We start from the raw sequence: 21171 nt of genomic DNA, 5'->3' as shown, positions 1-21171 counted from the left end.
ACTTGATGGAAAAAAGCATGATGAAACATATACGGAAAGAGAGAGTACTATGTATTTGAGTTACAATATATTGTGCACATATCAATGCAGGATTTTACTTAAGTGCATCACAGAGTCCAAAATAAAGATTCTTAATAATAAATTTCGTTTGTTTTTTTTTTCCTTCAAGAAATAATCTGTTGGCTTTAATAATGCTACATTTAATTTGCCTTTGTTTAACTTGCTTTAAGTATAGTTTGTTTCAATTCTCTGTGTTTCATTTTAATTTTGATAATGGTATAAAATTGATACTGATTTCGATATTGAGGTCATACGTAACGTACCTTACAATCTACCTTACCCACGGATAATATTTACAGATGTTCTTATATTCAACCATAGATCCAGCAGATGTTCTTATACAAAAAATAGGCATACATTACCATTTACCAGGGGTGTTTATCTGATTCAACAGTAACGTCCTTACAAATAAATGTGGTCGCCCGCCTGGCGCAGTGGTTAGAGCGTCTGCTATAGAGTCGCGGAGTAAGGAGCTGATATTTACATCGCGGGTTCGAATCCATTGTGGGACGTGGAGACCGGTCATTCGGATGAGGCCGTATAAACCGAAGTCCCGTGGCGCAGTAGGTGTTTGCACGAAAAAGATCCCTCACTGCTCAATGGCCCTGAGCGCCGAGTATAGGTCAAACTTTGCAGCCCTCCATCGGCAAGTGGTGGCGTCTCCGTATGAGTGAAAAATTTTCGAGAGGGGCGTTAAACAACAAACAAATAAATTTGAAACTTAATAAAAGCTGTTGTTGGAGTTGACCAGTTATTGACATTATGATCCTTGATTTTGAACTCAATTCTTCAGTTATCCACTTGTAGCTATGGTGTGCGTAACTTTCTTCGATTATTCACGTCCTATCGACATACATGTATCAGAGTTAGGTTTTCAAAACTGCTTAGGAATTCAATCTCGACGTTTGGCCTTGATATCGGTAAATGAAACCGCTACAAATTTTGTACGTTTTCAAAGTTTAAGAAATCCTTTTTGTGATCGCATTTTACTTTATAACCTCAACCATTTATTCTCTTAGACCAATGTGCTCCTAAAATACAAATTCAAAGTATTATATAAAAGTTCGAAATTTTAATGGTAAATTAAGAGAAAAACTATAAGAGAGCCGAAGAGCTTAAAAGTCAAGAGCTAAAAAGTTTTATTCTTGGTATAAAATTACGTATATAACCTAGTTTTTATTCGTTGTCCAATGATCTCTTACCACGTACGTTTGTCAAATTAAATTGTATATACATTTGTATTTAATTCCTCAAATGAATGGTTGCCGATTCAATTTTTGTAAGAATTTTATAGACTAAATTTCAGACTGGAAAATGAAACTTTTTTTTTAAATTGATTTCATAATACTTAGAAAATGTTCAGAGCTTTTGTGTCGTCTATATATCTGTAAAGTTTTTTTCTCATTATGATTTTCTACTTCAAAAGAACATGATTTGAAGTTACTCCTTTAGGTGTATTGTTAAAGTTACCTTATTGCTGATTAATTCAATAGGGTTAAAATAGTCTGCTTCGAACTTAAAAAAATATATATTGTATATAATTCATTTATTTAAAATAATTTTCCCTTACCAAAAATATTGCCTTCCTGCAAACATTTGCTGCAAGTCTGCAGTAAACATTGCTACAAACTTGCTGCAGACATTACTGCAAGCTTGCTGCAATGAAGCTAAAGAAATCATGACAGCCTATACAAAGCCTTTGTGATTGCAGCAAGTTTGCGGCAAGTGTACAGCAAGCTTGCAGCAAACATTTTACCATGCAAATGAGGTTTGCTGCAAGTCAGCAGCAAACATTGGATTTCCAAATATGGAAACCTTGCTGCAATAATACCGATTTATTTGAAAACATATAAACATTTATGATAATTGACTTGGAACCTTTAATACATTAAAGGAATATACAAATGTGATCTTAAAATAAAGATTAAAATTCATAAATAAATTAAGATTTGACCAAGCAAGTACATATGTTACTTAAACATGCTTTAAAGAGACAATTGTTTCATATTATAATAAAACAAAATCAGATCTTATCAATTACATGTTGTGTATGCCAGTGTACTCCTACATCCAGAATTATGCTTTTGTAATCATTCAAAATAGTATATATTTCTTACAGAATACTGAAACATCTAGAACTTCTATTCAAACATTTCAAAATGGCGAATTCTGTCTTGACCCCAGTACAATCTGCATTTCATTCCTGGGTAAATTCAAAAAAAATGACCAAACGCATATTTATCAACCCACACTAAAAATACAGGCAATAAAAATAGATTTCTATGTCTCAGCATATGTCTTTAGATAGTGTCTAAATACCTGCCAAATATCTCGTTGATATCTCAATTAACAAAAAAGTTATGCCCAAAAATGATGCTAAAATTGTCAGGAGTGCAACACCTTTTTGTGACATTTTGAAATTTCAATATTTTTTGAAGATCTATGAAATAAAAAACAATGCTTCATGTTGAAAATAAAGACTTTCCTGATAATATTCAAAGTATTGAGCTTTAAATGTGGACTGTCATAACTTTTGTTTAATCAAGTTGTGGTCATGACTGATGTTTAAAAAAATGTTATACCATGTCAGGAGTGCAACAGAAAAAATGTAGTGTTGCCAAAAAAACATTAATTGTAAAATTCTGATAGAAAATTAAGACAAAAAAGAATTTTGGAAGTGTAAAATAATAACTAATATACATTTTAAAACTTAAAAATGTTATGTAAATCACAAGAAGCATTAATGAGAGTCAAGTATATGTGCATACCCAAAAATGTCAGGAGTGCAACATTTGATGTTTTGCTCCCAAGCATGAAAAAACTATTATCATTATATGATTTTCTGATTTTTATTTTGGAAAATAAAGACACAAAGAACATTTTTACCAAATAGATTTATCAATTACAGGATCTGTCTGTGCTTCAGATCCATATTTCTATGGTCAGGAGTGCAACACATTTTTTTAAAGATTCAAGTTGTGTGTCGAAAAGACTTCTATTCATGCTTAGAGGTATTAATTAATTAATAATGATCTTTTTGTATAATTTAATGCTAAATTATTGATAGTTTTATTATTAAAATTCTTCCTTTTTCAATTTTATCAATTCAGGTGTGTTTTTATCTTTTTTGTGATTTTTTTAATGAACGTTAAAAATAAACACACTAAAACATTGTCATTAAATTCAAGTAATTCCTCCTCAACTTCACTGAAACAACAGAACAAGTTCTTTTGTAATTTTCACTTCACAATTCTACTTTAAAGGCCCCAATGCTTTTGGTCAGGAGTGCAACAAATATGTTAGAATTATAAATCATCCACTAAGAATAAAAATGAATAGAAAATGATGAGTAGAATTTTTTCTGGTAGGTTACTGTGTTTGTCCTCTAAAGGAAACTATGCTATAAAATATATTTTATCTTCTAAATATACATTTAAGCTAGTGTTTTTGGCATAAAATAGGGTATAATTCCAGATAAAATGCGAATTTTAAATACTTTCATCTGTTTTAATTATGAAGTATTGGACTATAAGTATTGCACAATTTCATTACCACTTGATGTTGCCAACACTTTATGAATTTTTGTGTTCTATGGTTTTAATTTTAAACTTTACTGCAGTCAGGAGTGCAACAAAACTGCTTCATAATTACCGATGCTTTTTAACTAGCTTTACTAAAAAATAAGTTGAAAAAAAATGCTTGATACTATTTGATGTTCAAAACACTATGTCTATCAACAAATTACAGAAATTTTACAGTCAATTCAGGGAATAGTTTTCATCATTTCACATATATTTTAAATAAAATTTATATATATAACGCTTTGCAAATAATCATGTTTTAAGGTCTTCAAAATATGAAAAACCTGCTGTAAACGATGAAAAATATCAACACGACAAATTGATTTACAAAGTAAGAATGGGTTATTGTGTGTTATAATTTTTAAAACAATGTTAAATAAAATACATATCAGATGTCAGGAGTGCAACACAATAATGTAACATAGGGTCACTTCAAAATCTAGTATTTTTTGTAAGAGAACTCGTATATAACAATTCTTTTTTGGCTTAGATTTAAAGAATTGACTTGAACGGACAAAAAAGTGAATTTTGGGAAATTTTATTGCTTCATATTTTTTTTCATATTAAAACTTTTCAAACCAGAATTGAAAAAATAAGGTAAAATAACAATCAAAAAGCCAATTTTTTGTCACATGTACAAGAGAAGATACTCATTCAAGGTCTAGATTTAATCATTTATACCCCTTTTACCATTTTGAAGCATAAAAAACTATAATTTCTTGTGATTATGTATTTTAGAAAGTCTTTTAAGGTGTAATGATATTTTATTTTTTCAAAAGAAATTTTACACATAAAAATTCTGAAACTTTTTAATCCAATTGTCTATTCTATTGCCACTTCAGGATTTTAAACTAGAATGCATTTGCAATATGATCATATAAGTGAAAAATATGTTATAAGTAGTTGAATTTTGCCAAAAAAAAAATCAGTTTGGTGGTCATTTTTTTTAATTCACCCTCCTGCAAACATTCATTTTGTTAAATGTTTCCTGCGAACTTGCTGCAAACAACAGATTGGCGTGTATGTTTCTTGAATTGTTCATGCAAAAATTTTGAGTTCCTGCGAATTTGCTGCAAACCTACGGCAATTGCTGCAATGTTTGCCGCAAGATCGCAGCTAGCGGCAATCATCTGCGAACAAGAGAATTTTCTTCCTGCGAATATTTGTTTGCTGCAAACTTGCAGCAGACATGCTGCAGGTCTACACAGCAAACATAACATACTTTTTCTATCGGTTATCGTTACTAAGAATAGTAATTTCCAAAAGGAACATTGTCCTTTGAAAAAGGAAAAAAAAAATCATCCAGCTTAATTACCCTATTTCTGTTTTATTATTGTATCTGCTTTATTTTCGAAAAGAAACTAACTTTGACTTTCGTTTCATAAATTGAAAGTACGGGTTCGTAAACAAGGACTTTGAGTTTAGGTTTAGAAAAACTAGGACTTTGTGTAGTTTAATCTATGAACTGGGTATGTATGTAAATTTTAAAACAAAGAATCACCTTTTTACGAAAACAAACGCGACTCAATGTAATGAAATTGACTTTTGTGTATAACTATGTTAATTGTTAATATACCGGAAAGCGAAAGTACGTAATGTTACCGTCATTCACTTAGCAAGTCGTACAGTTTGTCATTTTTTTTAGTATTTATTGTAATTGCAGTTAAGATTCTATCATGGATGACCAAAACATCCCAGACCCCGACCTGCTGTTTTCCTCAGAGGATGAAAAGACATTTGGTTCTGAGTCAGAGCTACCCTCTCTTCCCTTACCAGATCTCCATCACACACTACAGAGATATCTGGAGTCAGGTGAGTTACTGGTTACAGATCTCCATCACACACTACAGTTATATCTGGAGTCGGGTGAGTTACTGGTTACATATCTCCATCAAACACTACAGAGATATCTGGAGTCAGGTGAGTTACTGATTACAGATCTCCATCACACACTACAGAGATATCTGGAGTCAGGTGAGTTAATGGTTACAGATCTCAGTCAATCACTACAGAGATATCTGGAGTCAGGTGGGTTACTGGTTACAGATCTCCATCATACACTGCAGAGATATCTGGAGTCAGGTGAGTTACTGGTTACAGATCTACATCACACACTACAGAGATATCTGGAGTCAGGTGAGTTACTGGTTACAGATCTCAATCATATACTACAGTGATATCTGGAGTCATGTGAGTTACTGTTTACAGATCTCGATCCATTACAGACTACTGAGATATCTAGAGTCAGGTGAGTTCATTCGAAAATTCCTTTGAATTACTTTAGATTGAGTTTCAATTGGTATTGTTTCCTGGCAGCATCAATAGAAAATAGGCATTGCTTTACAAACTCTCTTTTGCTCTGAAGATACTAAAATATGTTACTCCAAAAAAAAAAAAAATAATAATTATAACGAATTTAGAAGATAGGCCAGTGGTCATCCAATAGAGCTTAAAATGGATATATGTAATAGTTTATTTCCATTTTAGTTAAACCACATGTCACAGATGAGGAGTATAGACAAACAGAATTCATTGTTCAGCAGTTCGCCTCAGGTGTTGGAAAGGAGCTGCACAAAAAACTAGCGGAAAAAGCTAGAAATGAAAGAAACTGGGTAAGTGTGCAGCATAAAGCTAGAAATGAAAGAAACTGGGTAAGTGTGCAGCATAAAGCTTGGAATAAAAGAAACTGCGTAGGTATGCATCAATATTTATTATGAATTTCCTTTCAACGTGGCAAATAATGACCAAGCCGCAGTGTATTGTGAATAAATAGTAGTTAGAAGAATTAATAGAAAAATTGTCTGATCAAATTCATTTCAACATGAATTTGAAATTTACATTACTGTATATTATGATGGTTTTTTTTAGCTTAATGGTTTTTTTTATATCTTTAGCGTAATTGTTAATACTCTAAATCTTGACGACTAACAAATTATGTTTTTTTTTGTATTATCCAAACATTTTGACAGTGCTAAACCAAGATTGCACAAAGTAGTCTTCGATTCACTTTGTACTTAATTTTCAACAAATCAAAATAAGCTCACGCATAAGTTTACATTATTTCTTGAAACAATTCGAAAGAAATTCATACCTATTATTTTCTTCTTTTATCACAGTTAGAGAAATTGTGGGAAGAGAAGAGATATCTAGAATCAGATATCCCTTTAGCCCCCTTCATGAACCTAATTGGTTTAGGCCCCTATTACCATCATTACTGGACCCCAAAGACAGGGACTCAACTAGAAAGGGCGGGAATTTTGTTACACTACGACACCAAATTCTGGCAGTTCATTAGAAGGTAACTCAATTGGACGGATTTAAACATGACAAGTAATAGCTTTTCAAAAAGCTTGCCTGACTAATCAATCAATATCTATGGAACGTATAAGCAATAGAGGTGCTAAACGTTTCCGTCATCAAGGAGCGACATAGTTGCATTACTTCATTACACAAGATGTACAATTGACTTTCTCAAATCTCATAACCAAATACTACAGATTAACGAATATCTAAGACATGCCATGCACCATTCAATCATATATTACCGTATATACTCGCCTATAAGTCGTTTTTTTGGGAGGTAAATTTTGATCCAAAACTCTATGTCCGACCTATAGGCGAGTAATAAAAAGATCAGTACTTTTCTGGACGTCGAAATGTAGTATTTTATAAACATTTCCAATGATTATCGTTGAACAAAGTCTAGATGTATTGTATAATTTATGTATTCTAAGATTATACATAAAGTATAGGTATTTTAATATTTTAATAAATTTATTTTGATCTGTGCATTATGTACTTTTCTTAATGATTTAAATTTAAATATCGGAGTCATTTCTAAAAATATAAATCGAAAAAAGGTTAAAACATTAGAGCATTGATTTGAAATTGTCAACTGATTCTGGCAAAAAATTGTACCGACTTATAAGCGGGTCAAATGCAAATCCCTTCAAAATAACCTCAAAAAAATACAACCGACTTATAGGCGAGTATATACGGGTTAGCCCACGGGCTGACAAGTTACGTTGGGATGAAACTCAAAGTGCGATAGCGTAGATTATAATTTTGGGAAAAATAGTTATATAAATGATTCTAAAGAAATTCATATTACATGTACTCTGTTACTAGAGGGCGCGCTTTTCTGGTCAGTGATAGATTGATGAGATGGCCTCTTTTTATAGACTGGTCTTTTTCCGTCGTTCTCGACGTCGAAGTAAATTATGAACAGTTTTAACTGCCTTTTCTTGAAGTGTTTGAAGCAAAAATGCTTCAATGCTGCTCTAGAACTCAAAGTAAATGGACTGTACACTTTATAGCTAGAGCAAAACAAGATACCAACAAGACCCCCCCCCCTCCTCGCGGACGAAACTCACGCGCTGATGGTCTTACCATATACATGTACAAGTATTATAAATGAGTTTAAAAATACATCTTTATGTGCAGTTTTAAAATTGTTTAGTTTTTTCTTTTCAATCGATTTCAGGACCTTTCTCATAATTATAATAACGTGCTTTTATATGAAATGAAAACTAGTACAGATCATGATGTCTTCTTCATTTTGCCGATTCTTTGCTTAGAACCTTATGGGAGTTAAGCCCATTCCTCTATGGGTACTGACCTACTCTTGTCACTATCCTTGTTCATCACAAAGCATGAAATAATATGCTACTGGCTGACTTTCTAAGCTTTTTTAAAAACCTAACCTTGTAACGTACATTATTAATACATGTAATATTGAAAGAAAAAGTTGGAAACAGACTGAATCAAGAAGGGATGTCCCATTTAATAGGTCGAGGGAGTTTGTTTATGATTGGAATAGTTCACTTATGGGATAAATAGTAAGAATAATCAGCAAATCCATTGCTTTAGTGTTGCTTGCCCATATATAATGTGTTCTTTTAAAAATGAGATAAAATTTACTGTTAATAAAAATAAAAAGCCTAAGAATCAGGTTAAAAGAAATAAACGTTATTTATTTCCATAGAAGTTATCGTGCACCCATTCAATAGAACAAGCCAAGAAAAAGGCGCGAAGATAATTTACATATGACATTTGGCGCGAAATGATTGTGTCACCCCTTTTGTAGAAGGCAAATGGACTGATTCAGTAGTTTAGAAACGCAGAAAAAATGTTACACGGACATGCCCGTACAAAGAATCGCAAAGAATAAAATGTGTATGCAAAAAACTGAAGGAATTAAACACAACATTATTTTGCATCAGTAATATGATTCTTTCTTCTGCAAACTGTATTTGTTTAAATGCAGGTAACAAATTCCAGTGTAAATCAGCTTCCAGAAAATTTAATAATACATGTATGCTTAATGATTTATCATAAAGGCTCTGCACCAAAATTAAGTCATCCAATGTTAAGCACTCTCCTGGCAATGCTATCAATGATTGTTCGTCGTCGTCCGCCATTTATCGTTTATCTTCCATAAACTTTGGAACATTTTCAACTTCCCTGAAACTACAGCTGTACTAAGCGACAATATGTATCTACCATCACGGCACATATTGTCGTCCGTCGGTATACATATCGACACTGGCGACAATATGAATCTAACCATCACGGCACATATTGTCGTCCGTTGGTACATATGGACACTGGCGACAATATGTATCTAACCATCACGGCACATATTGTCGTCCGTTGGTACATATGGACACTGGCGACAATATGTATCTACCACCACGGCACATATTGTCGTCCGTTGGTACATATGGACACTGGCGACAATATGTATCTAACCATCACGGCACATATTATCGTCCATTGGTACATATCGACACTGGCGACAATATGTATCTACCATCACGGCACATATTGTCGTCCGTTGGTACATATGGACACTGGCGACAATATGTATCTACCATCACGGCACATATTGTCGTCCGTTGGTACATATGGACACTGGCGACAATATGTATCTACCATCACGGCACATATTGTCGTCCGTTGGTACATATCGACACTGGCGACAATATGTATCTAACCATCACGGCACATATTGTCGTCCGTTGGTACATATGGACACTGGCGACAACACGTGCCAACACGAGCCTTTTTTCTTCCTTCAGAAGGGGCGACAAAACGTACCTTACATTCTTGTACGAAATAACATCAGTGACTATACGTGTATGTGCAGCGGATATTTGGTCTTTTTGTTGACAATAGTGTCGTTTTCAAGAATTTTGACTGGGGTCGAACAGAGAGAGAGAGAGAGAGAGAGAGAGAGATTCATGGCTTTTGTTTTATGAATTTATATTAATTATGTTAACTGCTCTATTCTCCCTCGTCATTTTGCAAGATTGCAACTTGTTTATGTAGAATAGAATTTTATTGCAACTGCTTCATTAAAATTGATTATGGGATAGTATTTAAAAAAAAAATTAGTGAACATGCAATCTCATGAAAACTGAAGGTTTACTATTCTATATGAATACCATTTTCACGTATACTCTCGCGTATCAGTGCGTACTGAGTATCAATATACAAAGAAGAACTTAGACTTTTGTGCTGTTGCGCGTCATGAAATATGTTTACGAGAGACGTTTGTGTGATACACATCAATAACATATACATAACTTAACAGTCATTCCTTAAGTAAGATCCACTTGATAAGTAAACGCATACTGTAAAAGCAGAAATATTCGGGGGGGGGGGTAATTTCATGTTTTTCCTTGTTATCTATTGTCGACGATATTAAACTTCACACGAAAGTTTAATATGAATATCTATTGAATAGGATTACTTTCGAAACAATGAAATTTAACGCAGCGAAACCTATTTAGGTGGCAAATCAACGAAATTTTATCCCCAGGAAAATTTGTGCTTCTACAGTATGTAAATTTTAAAAAAGTGAATAAACTTTGTATTTCACAGGGAGAAATTGAAAGCCGAAGTAGACAATAAAGGGAGAAAACTCTGTATGAACCAGTTTAGGAGGGCATTCTCCACCTGTAGGATACCAGGGATCTTTAGGGATCAACTAATCTCTCACTTTAAGACAGGTAAAGTATTTCATTTGAGCTAATATCATGCCCATTCTGTCAAAGAGAAATGGGAAGATTTGGCTGTATTTGGAAAGACTATTCATGGTCTTCTTTGCTAAAATGTGCTACATTCTGATGCAATTGCTAAATGGGGATACTCCACATTATATAAAGCTTTATCTATGTATACATATTTTTTAGTTTATATCATTGTGCAATAAATTAATTGTAATTCATGTAATTTTTTATTATCAATGTGCATGTAAATTATACAACCAACAGGTGTATTTATTCTTGAGAATATATGCAAGCACAGGATTAAACTGCACCTTTCAGTCAACTGAAATGTCACTGAAAAGTCATGAAATGTGACTAAATAACAGAGCTCTGCCATTCAGTCACCTTTTCAGTTAACTGAATGACAGAGTTTTATCCTGTGAGGGATGTGTCTACGTCCCTGATGTAATATTTTGTCAACAGAATCAGAGGGACCAACACCCCTTCATGCTGTGGTGTTATACAAGGGGCGGTTTTTCTGTTTCGATATCGTGGATGAGAACGAGGAACCCCTGAGACCCCCCGAGATACAGCATCAACTGACCTTAATCAAAGACCTGTGTGAGAGGGAACCCCCGGGTATCGGGCTTGGGGCTCTTACAGGGGAAACGAGAAAGAAATGGGCAGAGGTATGAAGAAATACTGTGGATGAATTGCTAACAAAATTCCAGATTGAAAAAAAAAACATTGTTCATCTTCACATGCTAGACTGATTCATTTTTTAAGACTGTCCATATATTTTACATAGATTCATGCAATAGAACACATTCTTATTGTTGTTAATGATAAATCTATAGATTGTGATCCGATCAATAAATATCCATTGGGGTTATGGGTGCATCTGTGCATGCAAGTTTCTTAAACATAAGATTTGTAATGTTTTGGGTATTTATCTGGCAAATAACCTGATGAGTAAGTATATTCTGTTCAACAATTCATAATCTAGATCATTTAGAACATCCTAAACCTTTATAACATTTCTTAAACATTTTAAATGCAGGTAATTATACCTAGTAAGCAAACATTTAAATATTCAAAAATATTTGGTTTTTAAATCACATTATTTATAACAATGTGGTAGAGAGAATTCACTCATAGCAAATGTCTGGATGATATTTTTTGTTACTTTAGCTATTTATTATGTGTTCTCTTACATTTATATACAAAAATGTGATAAAATAATATCACCATACAGACAACACCATAAAGATACATACTTATTTGACGTTTTAAGGTCAACTTTACCGTTTCCAATTCATGGTAGAAATACAGAAATCTGAGGATTTTCGTATTCATGAGAATTCACTTATTAAAACAAGTTATGTTATAAACTTTCTTTGTAAGTTCTCTGCTTAGAAACACCTTGCTTATTTTGGCTTATACGTGATAATGATTATTCTATTGACATTCAAGTACAAGTATTTTTTGTCATATTGATTGTATCAATTGTGTATCAAGAAACAGATTCTACAAGTTTGGCAACACGTCTATTAAAACTTGTCAGTTTTACAGGTCAGACGTCGACTAAGTGCTTTGCATCCGGAGAACTTTTACAACCTAAAGAAAATTGAAACAAGTATATTTACTATTACACTTGATGATTTTGAGCCAAAAGATAATTCTGAGGCAAGTCTATATAATATATTCTCTAAGGTCTACTATTTATATAATGTAATGTACTAGACGGAATCTATAATGAGAGAAATATTCATCCTATTTGCCATTTAATGAAAATATTTTGTATATAGTTATGAAAACAGAGAGAAAGAGAGAGAGACAGAGTGTGTGAATATACATAAATATGATATATACATGTATATGAAAAAATGGTTAAATCTAAATGAACCCTGAGGAAAGTTAATATTGTTTTATGTCACTTGTTAGGACATTTTTAAGTGTTTTGTATATTATATATCATTATGTTCCAATATAACTATTCTTTTTAGATTTTTTATAGAGATAATGCAGTTTATCAATGAATAGATCTATATAATTGTCTAATCCAGACATCACTGGTTCTAAGGAAATTGTCCAAATAAGAATAAATAATTACTGAAAGGGACTTATAGATTGCATCGCAATAGGCAAGACTGGATCATACAAGTTTTACTGGCCTTCATTTATATTTAAAAAAAATCCTTTTTTTTCCTTTCAGGCATTTACCTACACAGGTGGAGGAGCAAATCCCAGAGACAGATGGTTTGACAAATGTGTCAACCATGTTTTCTATAAAAATGGAATATGTGCTTGTATTTGTGATGTACGGTAATTCTACACCCCATCCCCAACCCCTTTATGCTCTTAGATTTTTGTTACATTGATATCATGTACTTGCATTGCTTAATAATTTCCTCAGATAAATGTTTTTGAGTGTATTGTTCTTGGCATTTCTTTTAGCATGCTCCTTTTGACGGAATGGTAATGGTGACAGGTTTCTACTATATTGATATTAATATTAAAAGGTCAAAGGGCAAATGGCAGGTAAATGATTTAGATGAATGGTAACAACTGGAATATTAATGAAGATGTAAAATAACTAGTGCTAATTTTTTTTTTAAATTTGTTCCAAACACTGTTGCATAGCATTTGTCTTAATAAAGTGATATTTCTGCTTGAAACTTTTACTGTTTTTGCAGGGTTCTATGGAAATAAGAAACCTGGCAAAACCAACAGAATTAAAATTCCATGTTGACAGTGTCGTTATGGAGGCCATTCTTGCTGCTGAGAAATTCTTTTTAGCCAATGTAAGCAAACCGAGTTATGAAGTTTCTTGTATTTTTCTTTTTAATCATCTTAAAATACACATTTTTAGCTCTATCTAAAGATATATTTCAGGGGTTTTTTTTGGTTTTTAGTTAAAAAATGTTCAGTATATGTATTTGACTCTTTCCGCTGCGAAACACGTAGTCCTACACAACGAATAATGAATTCTTAGTAATGGAATTAAATAAGATTGAGAATGGTAGAAGGTAAAATAATTATCATGACAAGGGAAACAGAAGAAAAAAATATACACAATGTATGATGTAGAATAATGGAATTTTTTAATACAGCAGATGTATTATGGAAAACAATTCTCTCGATGGGGACGTAAAACAACATCAATTAATCAATCAGTCATAATGAGACCTAAACTTGAATAAACGAGAAAAATGTTTTACAATTCTGATTCTTTTAGTTTTGCTTTTCCTACTGATAAATAGTGTTAACTCACTCCCAGAGAACTTTCTTGTAGGCAGGTAATCTCTCATGTACAATCTTTAAATATACAAAATATGGCAAGAAAAAGTTACGGAGGTGCAGATATCACCCTGACACACACGTACAACTGGCTCTGCAATATGCTTACTACAAAACCCACCACAAGTAAGACAGTTTTAAAGATAAGTAAATAATACTGAGTGTGAAGTTATTCTACCATTAAACATGGATGGACCATTGGTGAAATCAGAATTTAATGCATGCACATTCAGTGTTGGTAAATAATAACATAGTGCAACAAAGGGAACATTATATATAGGAACCTGCATTAATATAATTGTAATTGTTAGCTCACTTGAGTCAACAGGTAAAGTTAGCTTTTCTTAGCAATCAGTTATTGAATTTTACCTGCCTGTCTACCTGTTCTTCTGAATATTGTTTGTTGTCTGTATACTTTTGTATACTCTGTATACTAATGTTTTATATAATTTCCTCTTCAGAAATTGTGAGGAGAAATTCAGAAATCTTTCAAAACCACGGATCTAAATAAAAAGTGAAAATTAACTTACTTACTTACTGAATATTGTGTTCAAATCATAGGCCAAAATGATACACTGAGTAACACTTTGTCAAAGTTTTGCAAAGACTTATATAGGAAAAGTTTTTTTTATAAGACCCAATAACTGCATTGCGAAATCTATTGTATAAATGTGAAGTAAACTCTATGTACTATAGAAATTCCAGTTTGGCTGAGCCTGGGCCTATGGTATAGGATGGGGCCAAAAAAGGGAACAATTTTCACAAAAATGTATAGACTTGGTATATAAATGACACGATTATTTAATACATGTATCTACAATAAAAATATTCATTCAGACCAGCCCCTGTACATGAGCCTGCCACCACAAGAAGATTTTACCACGGTCGAACAGAAACCTTAAGATCATGCACTATGGAAGCAGTAGAGTTCTGTAGAGTGATGTGTAGTGCTAACGCTTCGGTAAGATTTGACTACCTTGATAACAAGCTAGACCTGGTTTAGGTGTCTGCCTCAAAGTTGTCATAAGAGTAAGACTGGTTGTCAAATGCTCCTTCTGGTCAAGGTGCTTTATTTACATCGTATCAATCCACTTAACTCAAAAATGGATACCAGACATGGCAGAGAGTAAACCTACAATATTAATGAACTGGTACTCCTGATGGTGCAGTCTACAATTCTCATCCCCTATGCACGGGGGAATTTTTTAAAGACATTGTTCACACTACTCTTATACTGATGATGCCTACATACATAAGAGGGATAGGACAATATCTTACACTTTATCTCAGAACAGAGAAAACAATTTCTTGAATATTTATTGATGCTCTAAACAGACTATGCAAAATTGTCATGCAGTCATTTTCTTGATGAGATTAAATTGAAAACAATTTGCAGGTTGGTTTTCCTGATTGAGATTTTATTACTCTCTACTGCAGATTACAAATTGCAATTAAATTACAAATGCAGTGTCATCAACTGCATTCAACTTTGGTACATATTAATCTATCATCATATATCCTACAAAGTTGCTGAAAGCATGTCTGTCTGTTTGTTCTGTATTTATGACCATTCCTCTGAATGTATAGAAACACAAAACTTAGTTCAACTGCTTAAATGTTTACAGTTTTCAAAACTGTGCTGCCATATATTATGAATTTATAGATGTCCCAGCACATACTTTTGATATTTCAAATCTATTGCAAAATATATCTAATTAATAAATATTCAGTCATATGCATGTTGCATAAGCTGCATCTGAACTGAATTCGCGGGATATGCCTTTGTGATCCAGGGAAATAGGACACATGTATTTTCTGGCTTATTACCAGAAAAAACTTGTGTAGTATAGTTGGGGACATCTGTGGGAGCTTCAGTCTTTGCAGTTTAATATATATATATATATATATATATATATATATATATATATATATATATATATATATATATATATATATATATATATACTTGGAAATTCTGAGTGATTCTTGTTATGTACAGCTATAGTATGGGATTTTTGTCTTTAAAGAGATTGTTCAATGACAAAAAAAAAATACATGAAAAATTGTTCTCAAAATCTATGGATTAAAAAAAAAATCCATAAAACATCCACATGAATTAGAAATAGTTAATCTAAATACTTAATCACAATGAGTAAGACAGTGAGCATTATTATTATTGTTGTTTCAGATTCAAGAGCAGAAATTTGCATATATAAAGGCAGCAAACAAACACAATAAGTTAATGGAGGAAGCAAAAAAATTAAGAGGTATAACTGTCACTTAATATGTTACAATGAGGAGATAATTTCTTTGCGCAATCAAGCTCTTATACATGTACATTTTAATATTGCAGTGAAACAGTTCTTGAAATTTTGACAGTATACTGCAAATAAGTGAAGAACTCCAAACGTATTATTTGAATTTCAAACTTTAATGCATTGTAATATTTTATCAATGAAAACATTCTTGATAGTACATGTATACTGAAAAATTATAAAATATCGCAAATGTTTAATTTTCTTTTTTTTTACCGGGGGGGGGGGGTCGCCCGTGTGGCGCAGTGGTTAGAGCGTCTGCTCTAGAGTCGAGAAGTAAGGAGTTGATCCTTACTTCGCGGGTTCGAATCCCACTGTGGGACTTGGAGACCGGTCCTTCGGATGAGACCGTATAAACCCAGGTCCCTTGTCGCAGTAGGTGCTGGCACGAAAAAGATCCCTCACTGCTCAATGGCCGTAAGTGCCGAGTATAGGACAAAATTTGCAGATCTCCACCGGCAAGTTGTGGCGTCTCCATATGAGTGAAAAATTCTCGAGAGGGACATTAAACAACATACAAACAAACAAACAAAACGGGGGGGGGGGTACTTTCCAAAAAAACAACAAACTATTCAATGAATTTTATGAATTATTTTTTCCTCTTGCTGATGATTAAAAGGATTTTGATATGTATATTTGTAGGATGTGACAGACATTTGCTTGGTTTAGCGACAATAGCTGATGAACTAGGCATTCAAAGGCCATTGCTGTTCCAAGATAAATCATTTACAAAAAGGCAAGTCAGACTCAGAATAGAACCTATACTTCAGATTACAATAGTAAAGCAAGATTTCTAATTAAATTTCAATAAAATTCAGCCTTTATTCATTAATTTTTTTCTAGTTTCTTAGAGAAAAGGAACAATGCTAAGTAAAGTTGTCCTGTTCAAAGGAATTTGGATTGAATTATTATGATGTCAAGTTACCTCTTGAATATGCACCAGTATCTATTAATTGTTGAACATATTTTTTTCAGTGGTGGGGGAGGAAATTTTGAGTTGTTCACTAGCTTTATAGGGTACACCCCAGTGTTTGGAGGAGTGGGTGCAATGACTAAAGATGGATACGGATGTTTCTACCACATGGAAGACAACTAGTGAGTATCGTATCACGTACGTTAGGAGAATTAAACTCAATTACTTGTTTAAGGAGGAACAAGACCTTGAGTTGAAAAGTCTAGTTAAACTTTTTTGTATATTATCTATTTATTGTTGTCTAACATATCTTAACGTAGTGTTTATCATCCTATTTCTTGGTTTATTTAAAGGATGTCGCTAGAAAAATATTGCACCGATCAGTGTCTGTATGTAGTTTTGATTCTTCATGTTTACGGCGTGTTCGGAAGGTCGTGTGTTCGAATCACGGCCGCGACTCACCTAAGTTGATAAAAAAATAGGTAACAACTGTTCCTTCATCAAGCGCTCGGCACTTTGCAGTTGCGGATCTTTTGGATGAGTCCTTAAAAAACGAGGTCCCGTGTCACTCACGGTAGTCGCTGGCCCAAAAAGAACCCTCACTGCTCAATGGCCCTGAGTGCCGAGTAAAGGTCTAAATTTGAAGCCCTTCATCTGTATATGGTGACGTCTCTATATGAGTGAAAAATTCTCGAACGGGACGTAAAACAACATTCAATCAGTCATGTTTACGGACCCATTATTCTATTCATAATGGGACTTCTGAAGCATAAATTAAAATATGTTTGAGGAAATGCCCTTCTTCAAATATTTTAGAATATGAATAGAGCTGGAAAAATTTAAAGCAAGTTTTTGATTACACACTGCATATAGATAAGATAAATTAAGCACTTTTCAAGACAACTTAAACGACAAAAACAAAACGAATTTTGGAAAGAAATCTGTAAATCAAAAATTTAAAATTTAAGATTGAACTAAAATCCTACATTTCATTAATTAACTGTAACAAGCTTATCTCAATATTGAATAGGATATCGTTGAATAGAACATAGCGTGATACAAATTTTTCCGAGTACGGGAAAATAACTATAAAACCACACGAAAACTTAACAAGCAAATTAAGATATCAATACACATAATCTCTGTTACCAGTCACATAAAAGATATTATTGGGTTTCTGGTTCACAAATTCCCCACCATGGTGCGACTCAGTGTAACCTGCTTTTATTGTACTCTTGATCTTACTCACATACCGTGACGGTAGCTCAGTCTGTAGAGCGTTCGCTCCGTGATCGGAAGGTCGTGTGTTCGAATCACGACCGTGACTGACCTACGTCGATAAAAAATAGGTAGCACCGTGTTTGCTCTGCTCCTATTTTGTAATGTTTAATGGACTTTTGAGCTCGAATACTGTTCGTCATCTCCACGTATTTCATAGCAACTGTTCCTTCGCCAAGCGCTCGGCACTTTGAAGTGAAAGTTGCGGGTCCTTCTGATGAGAACTCATAAGCCGAGGCCCCGTGTCACGGTAGGCGTTGGCACGATAAAGAAACCTCACTGCTCAATGGCCTTGAGTGCCCAGTAAAGGTCTAAATTTGAAGCCCTTCACCGGGATATGGTGACATCTCTATATGAGTGAAAAATTCTCGAACGGGACGTAAAACAACAAACAATCAATCAATCAATCTTACTGCACACAGAACGTGACCAGACAGTGTAGGGAAATAAAGGAGATGATCAATTTATTTTACATTTTTAAAATTACTTGAACATTAAAACTTTCTAATTTCTATATATTGAATATATATATATATATATATATATATATATATATATATATATATATATATATATATATATATATATATATATATATATATATATATATATATATTGAATCATAACAAACTGTACAAAAATTACACAAATACTAATGGTTTTATAACATTTAAGTATTGACATCAAGAAAGTCTTTGGCGTATCAAATGTCATGTGTCCCGATCTTCGTTCAAGCCTTTCAGATAATATGCTCTTACACTTTATGATTTTAACGTCTATAAGAGGCTACTAAAACTTCATCACCATCAAATTTTAAAGAGGTCTTATTTGCTGCATATTAACCCCATTAGAGAAAAAATGTCTTTAAGCGTTATCTTTAAGACGACTTAAAGATGAATTAACTAACTTAGAGAAGTTTGTTTCAAGACTTCTTTCGGTCAATTTTCAGCTAATTTGGCATAAAAAGCGTTGTTTCAAAAGTTTTTAAGTAAAAAAAATAAATATAGAACAAGGTCATTGAGCCGTTTTATTCTTTATGTCATAACGTATGTCATTTTTCGAAGCATTAAGCTATTTCTTTGTTGCATATAATCCAGGTTAACGTTTTCAAAAAATTTAATTCTTCAGACCGCATTATTCAATGACTTCAAATAAACATAATTCATGTTTTATTGGGAGGTACAGGTTCGATTGTTTTTCGTCGCGCCGCGTCAAACCTAAGACGTGAACATAGGTAGCGACTGTTCCTTGGGAAAGCGTCCGGCTTTAAAAGTGATGGTCAGGTATCTTTCGGATGAGAATTTCCCGAAGTCTGAGCCCTGTTCACAGATTTGTATTGTGTGTACTAGATTTTTTGAGATGGATCATTGTTGTTTATCTTCACCTTTTTCATCTTAATAACAGAGGTCCCGTGTCACGGTAGGCGTTGGCATGATAAAGAACTCTTACTACCCAATGACCCAGAGTGTCCAATGTAGGTCTAAATTTGAAGCACGTCACTGGTTATGTTGACGTCTCTTTATGAGTGTAAAAATTCTCGATTGGGACAACATACAATCAATCAATCTTATCAGTTTATAAAGCACCTATAAGGTGGGTTTCATGATGACCCTTTGATAAATGACAGACCGATAAAAGCTATTTTAATTGTCTGACGTCCATCTGAAACGTATCTTTAAGACCACTTTCAGGAGTCGGGGACGACAAAATAGTAGCAAAAAGATAATCCAGGTGTTTACAATGTCTTAGCGAAATTGATTTTAATTATTCTTTATGCTATCTTTACGTCAGAATGAAAGGAAGTATTTCGTCTTGTGGGTGTGTAAAATGTTTGGAAAATCAGCTCTCCTCAGAACTATACTTCCCCGTGTTCTTTTAAATAGTATGTGTTAATTTAAACTCTTAGACAAATAGTGAAAGTACATTAAGAATAACCATCTATATCTGTTTCTTTTCTATTGTTTATAGCATTGAGATGGCTGTAACAACATGGAGAACTAGTAACATCGCCAACTCAGAAAAGTTTGCTCAGGTCATTCAGGAATGTTTGGACCACCTGGATAGACTGTTACTAACAGACACACCATTGACGGCAAAACTCTGATATTGTTTAATCAGAAAGATTGTAAGAGAATTTAACAGTATCAGAGAGTGATCATGGGTCAAGAACAGAGAGTCACTGCATTCAAAATGACTTTTTTAGAGCTAGGTTAAAAAAAAAATTCTGTTGAAATATGGTGAAATTGGGATAAGAAGAGTACTTGCCATAATTTTGCTACACTTTTGTCTTAAATGTTACATTCCTTACGTTTTTTTAATGTTTCACCAATGTTCACCGACGTTTATTAATTTTTATTATAATTTTTTTTTTAAATTATTATAAATCTTCAATCACTTACAATAGTCAGTATCTATATGTATTGTATTTTGAGAATCCAAATATAGAATTTTTAATTATATTCCGGTGACAAACTTTGATAGAAGTCAATCATATGCATATAGTTAAACTGTACATGTATTATACTTATGGGCATGAAGAAATTCTCATGATATTCTTATCAGTTAAATACGTAACGCATCTGTTATTACATTGCATTTATTTTTTCATTTATCATTTAACAGGATTTCATTTTAATTCCCTTTGATATCTTAGCATAAGTAATTTATACGTTAGCTCATTGATCGGTCCGACGATAATATAACAAAAATGATGAAATTATGATCATTCGATA

At 33.1% G+C, this 21171-nt stretch overlaps 1 protein-coding gene across 1 annotated transcript; it reads left to right on the top strand.

The window, feature by feature from the left end:
• The first annotated feature begins 5045 nt into the window (after nucleotides 1-5045).
• LOC133194173 (peroxisomal carnitine O-octanoyltransferase-like) lies at nucleotides 5046-20913 on the top strand. Its single transcript, XM_061330176.1, has 16 exons — nucleotides 5046-5110; nucleotides 5305-5453; nucleotides 6129-6253; nucleotides 6758-6939; nucleotides 10527-10654; nucleotides 11117-11322; nucleotides 12206-12319; nucleotides 12849-12953; nucleotides 13091-13174; nucleotides 13330-13437; nucleotides 13929-14059; nucleotides 14771-14894; nucleotides 16122-16200; nucleotides 16891-16984; nucleotides 17224-17343; nucleotides 20408-20913. Exons 2-16 carry the CDS (start codon nucleotides 5318-5320, stop codon nucleotides 20541-20543), a joined length of 1872 nt encoding a protein of 623 aa, XP_061186160.1. The 5' UTR covers nucleotides 5046-5110; nucleotides 5305-5317; the 3' UTR covers nucleotides 20544-20913.
• The last annotated feature ends 258 nt before the right edge of the window (nucleotides 20914-21171 follow it).

This window comes from Saccostrea echinata, unplaced genomic scaffold, assembly GCF_033153115.1.
Source record: "Saccostrea echinata isolate AGI-Se365-2 ecotype Australia unplaced genomic scaffold, CSIRO_AGI_Sech_v1 ptg000028l, whole genome shotgun sequence".
NCBI lineage: Eukaryota > Metazoa > Mollusca > Bivalvia > Ostreida > Ostreidae > Saccostrea > Saccostrea echinata.
This window is presented reverse-complemented; position numbering and strand designations above follow the sequence as displayed.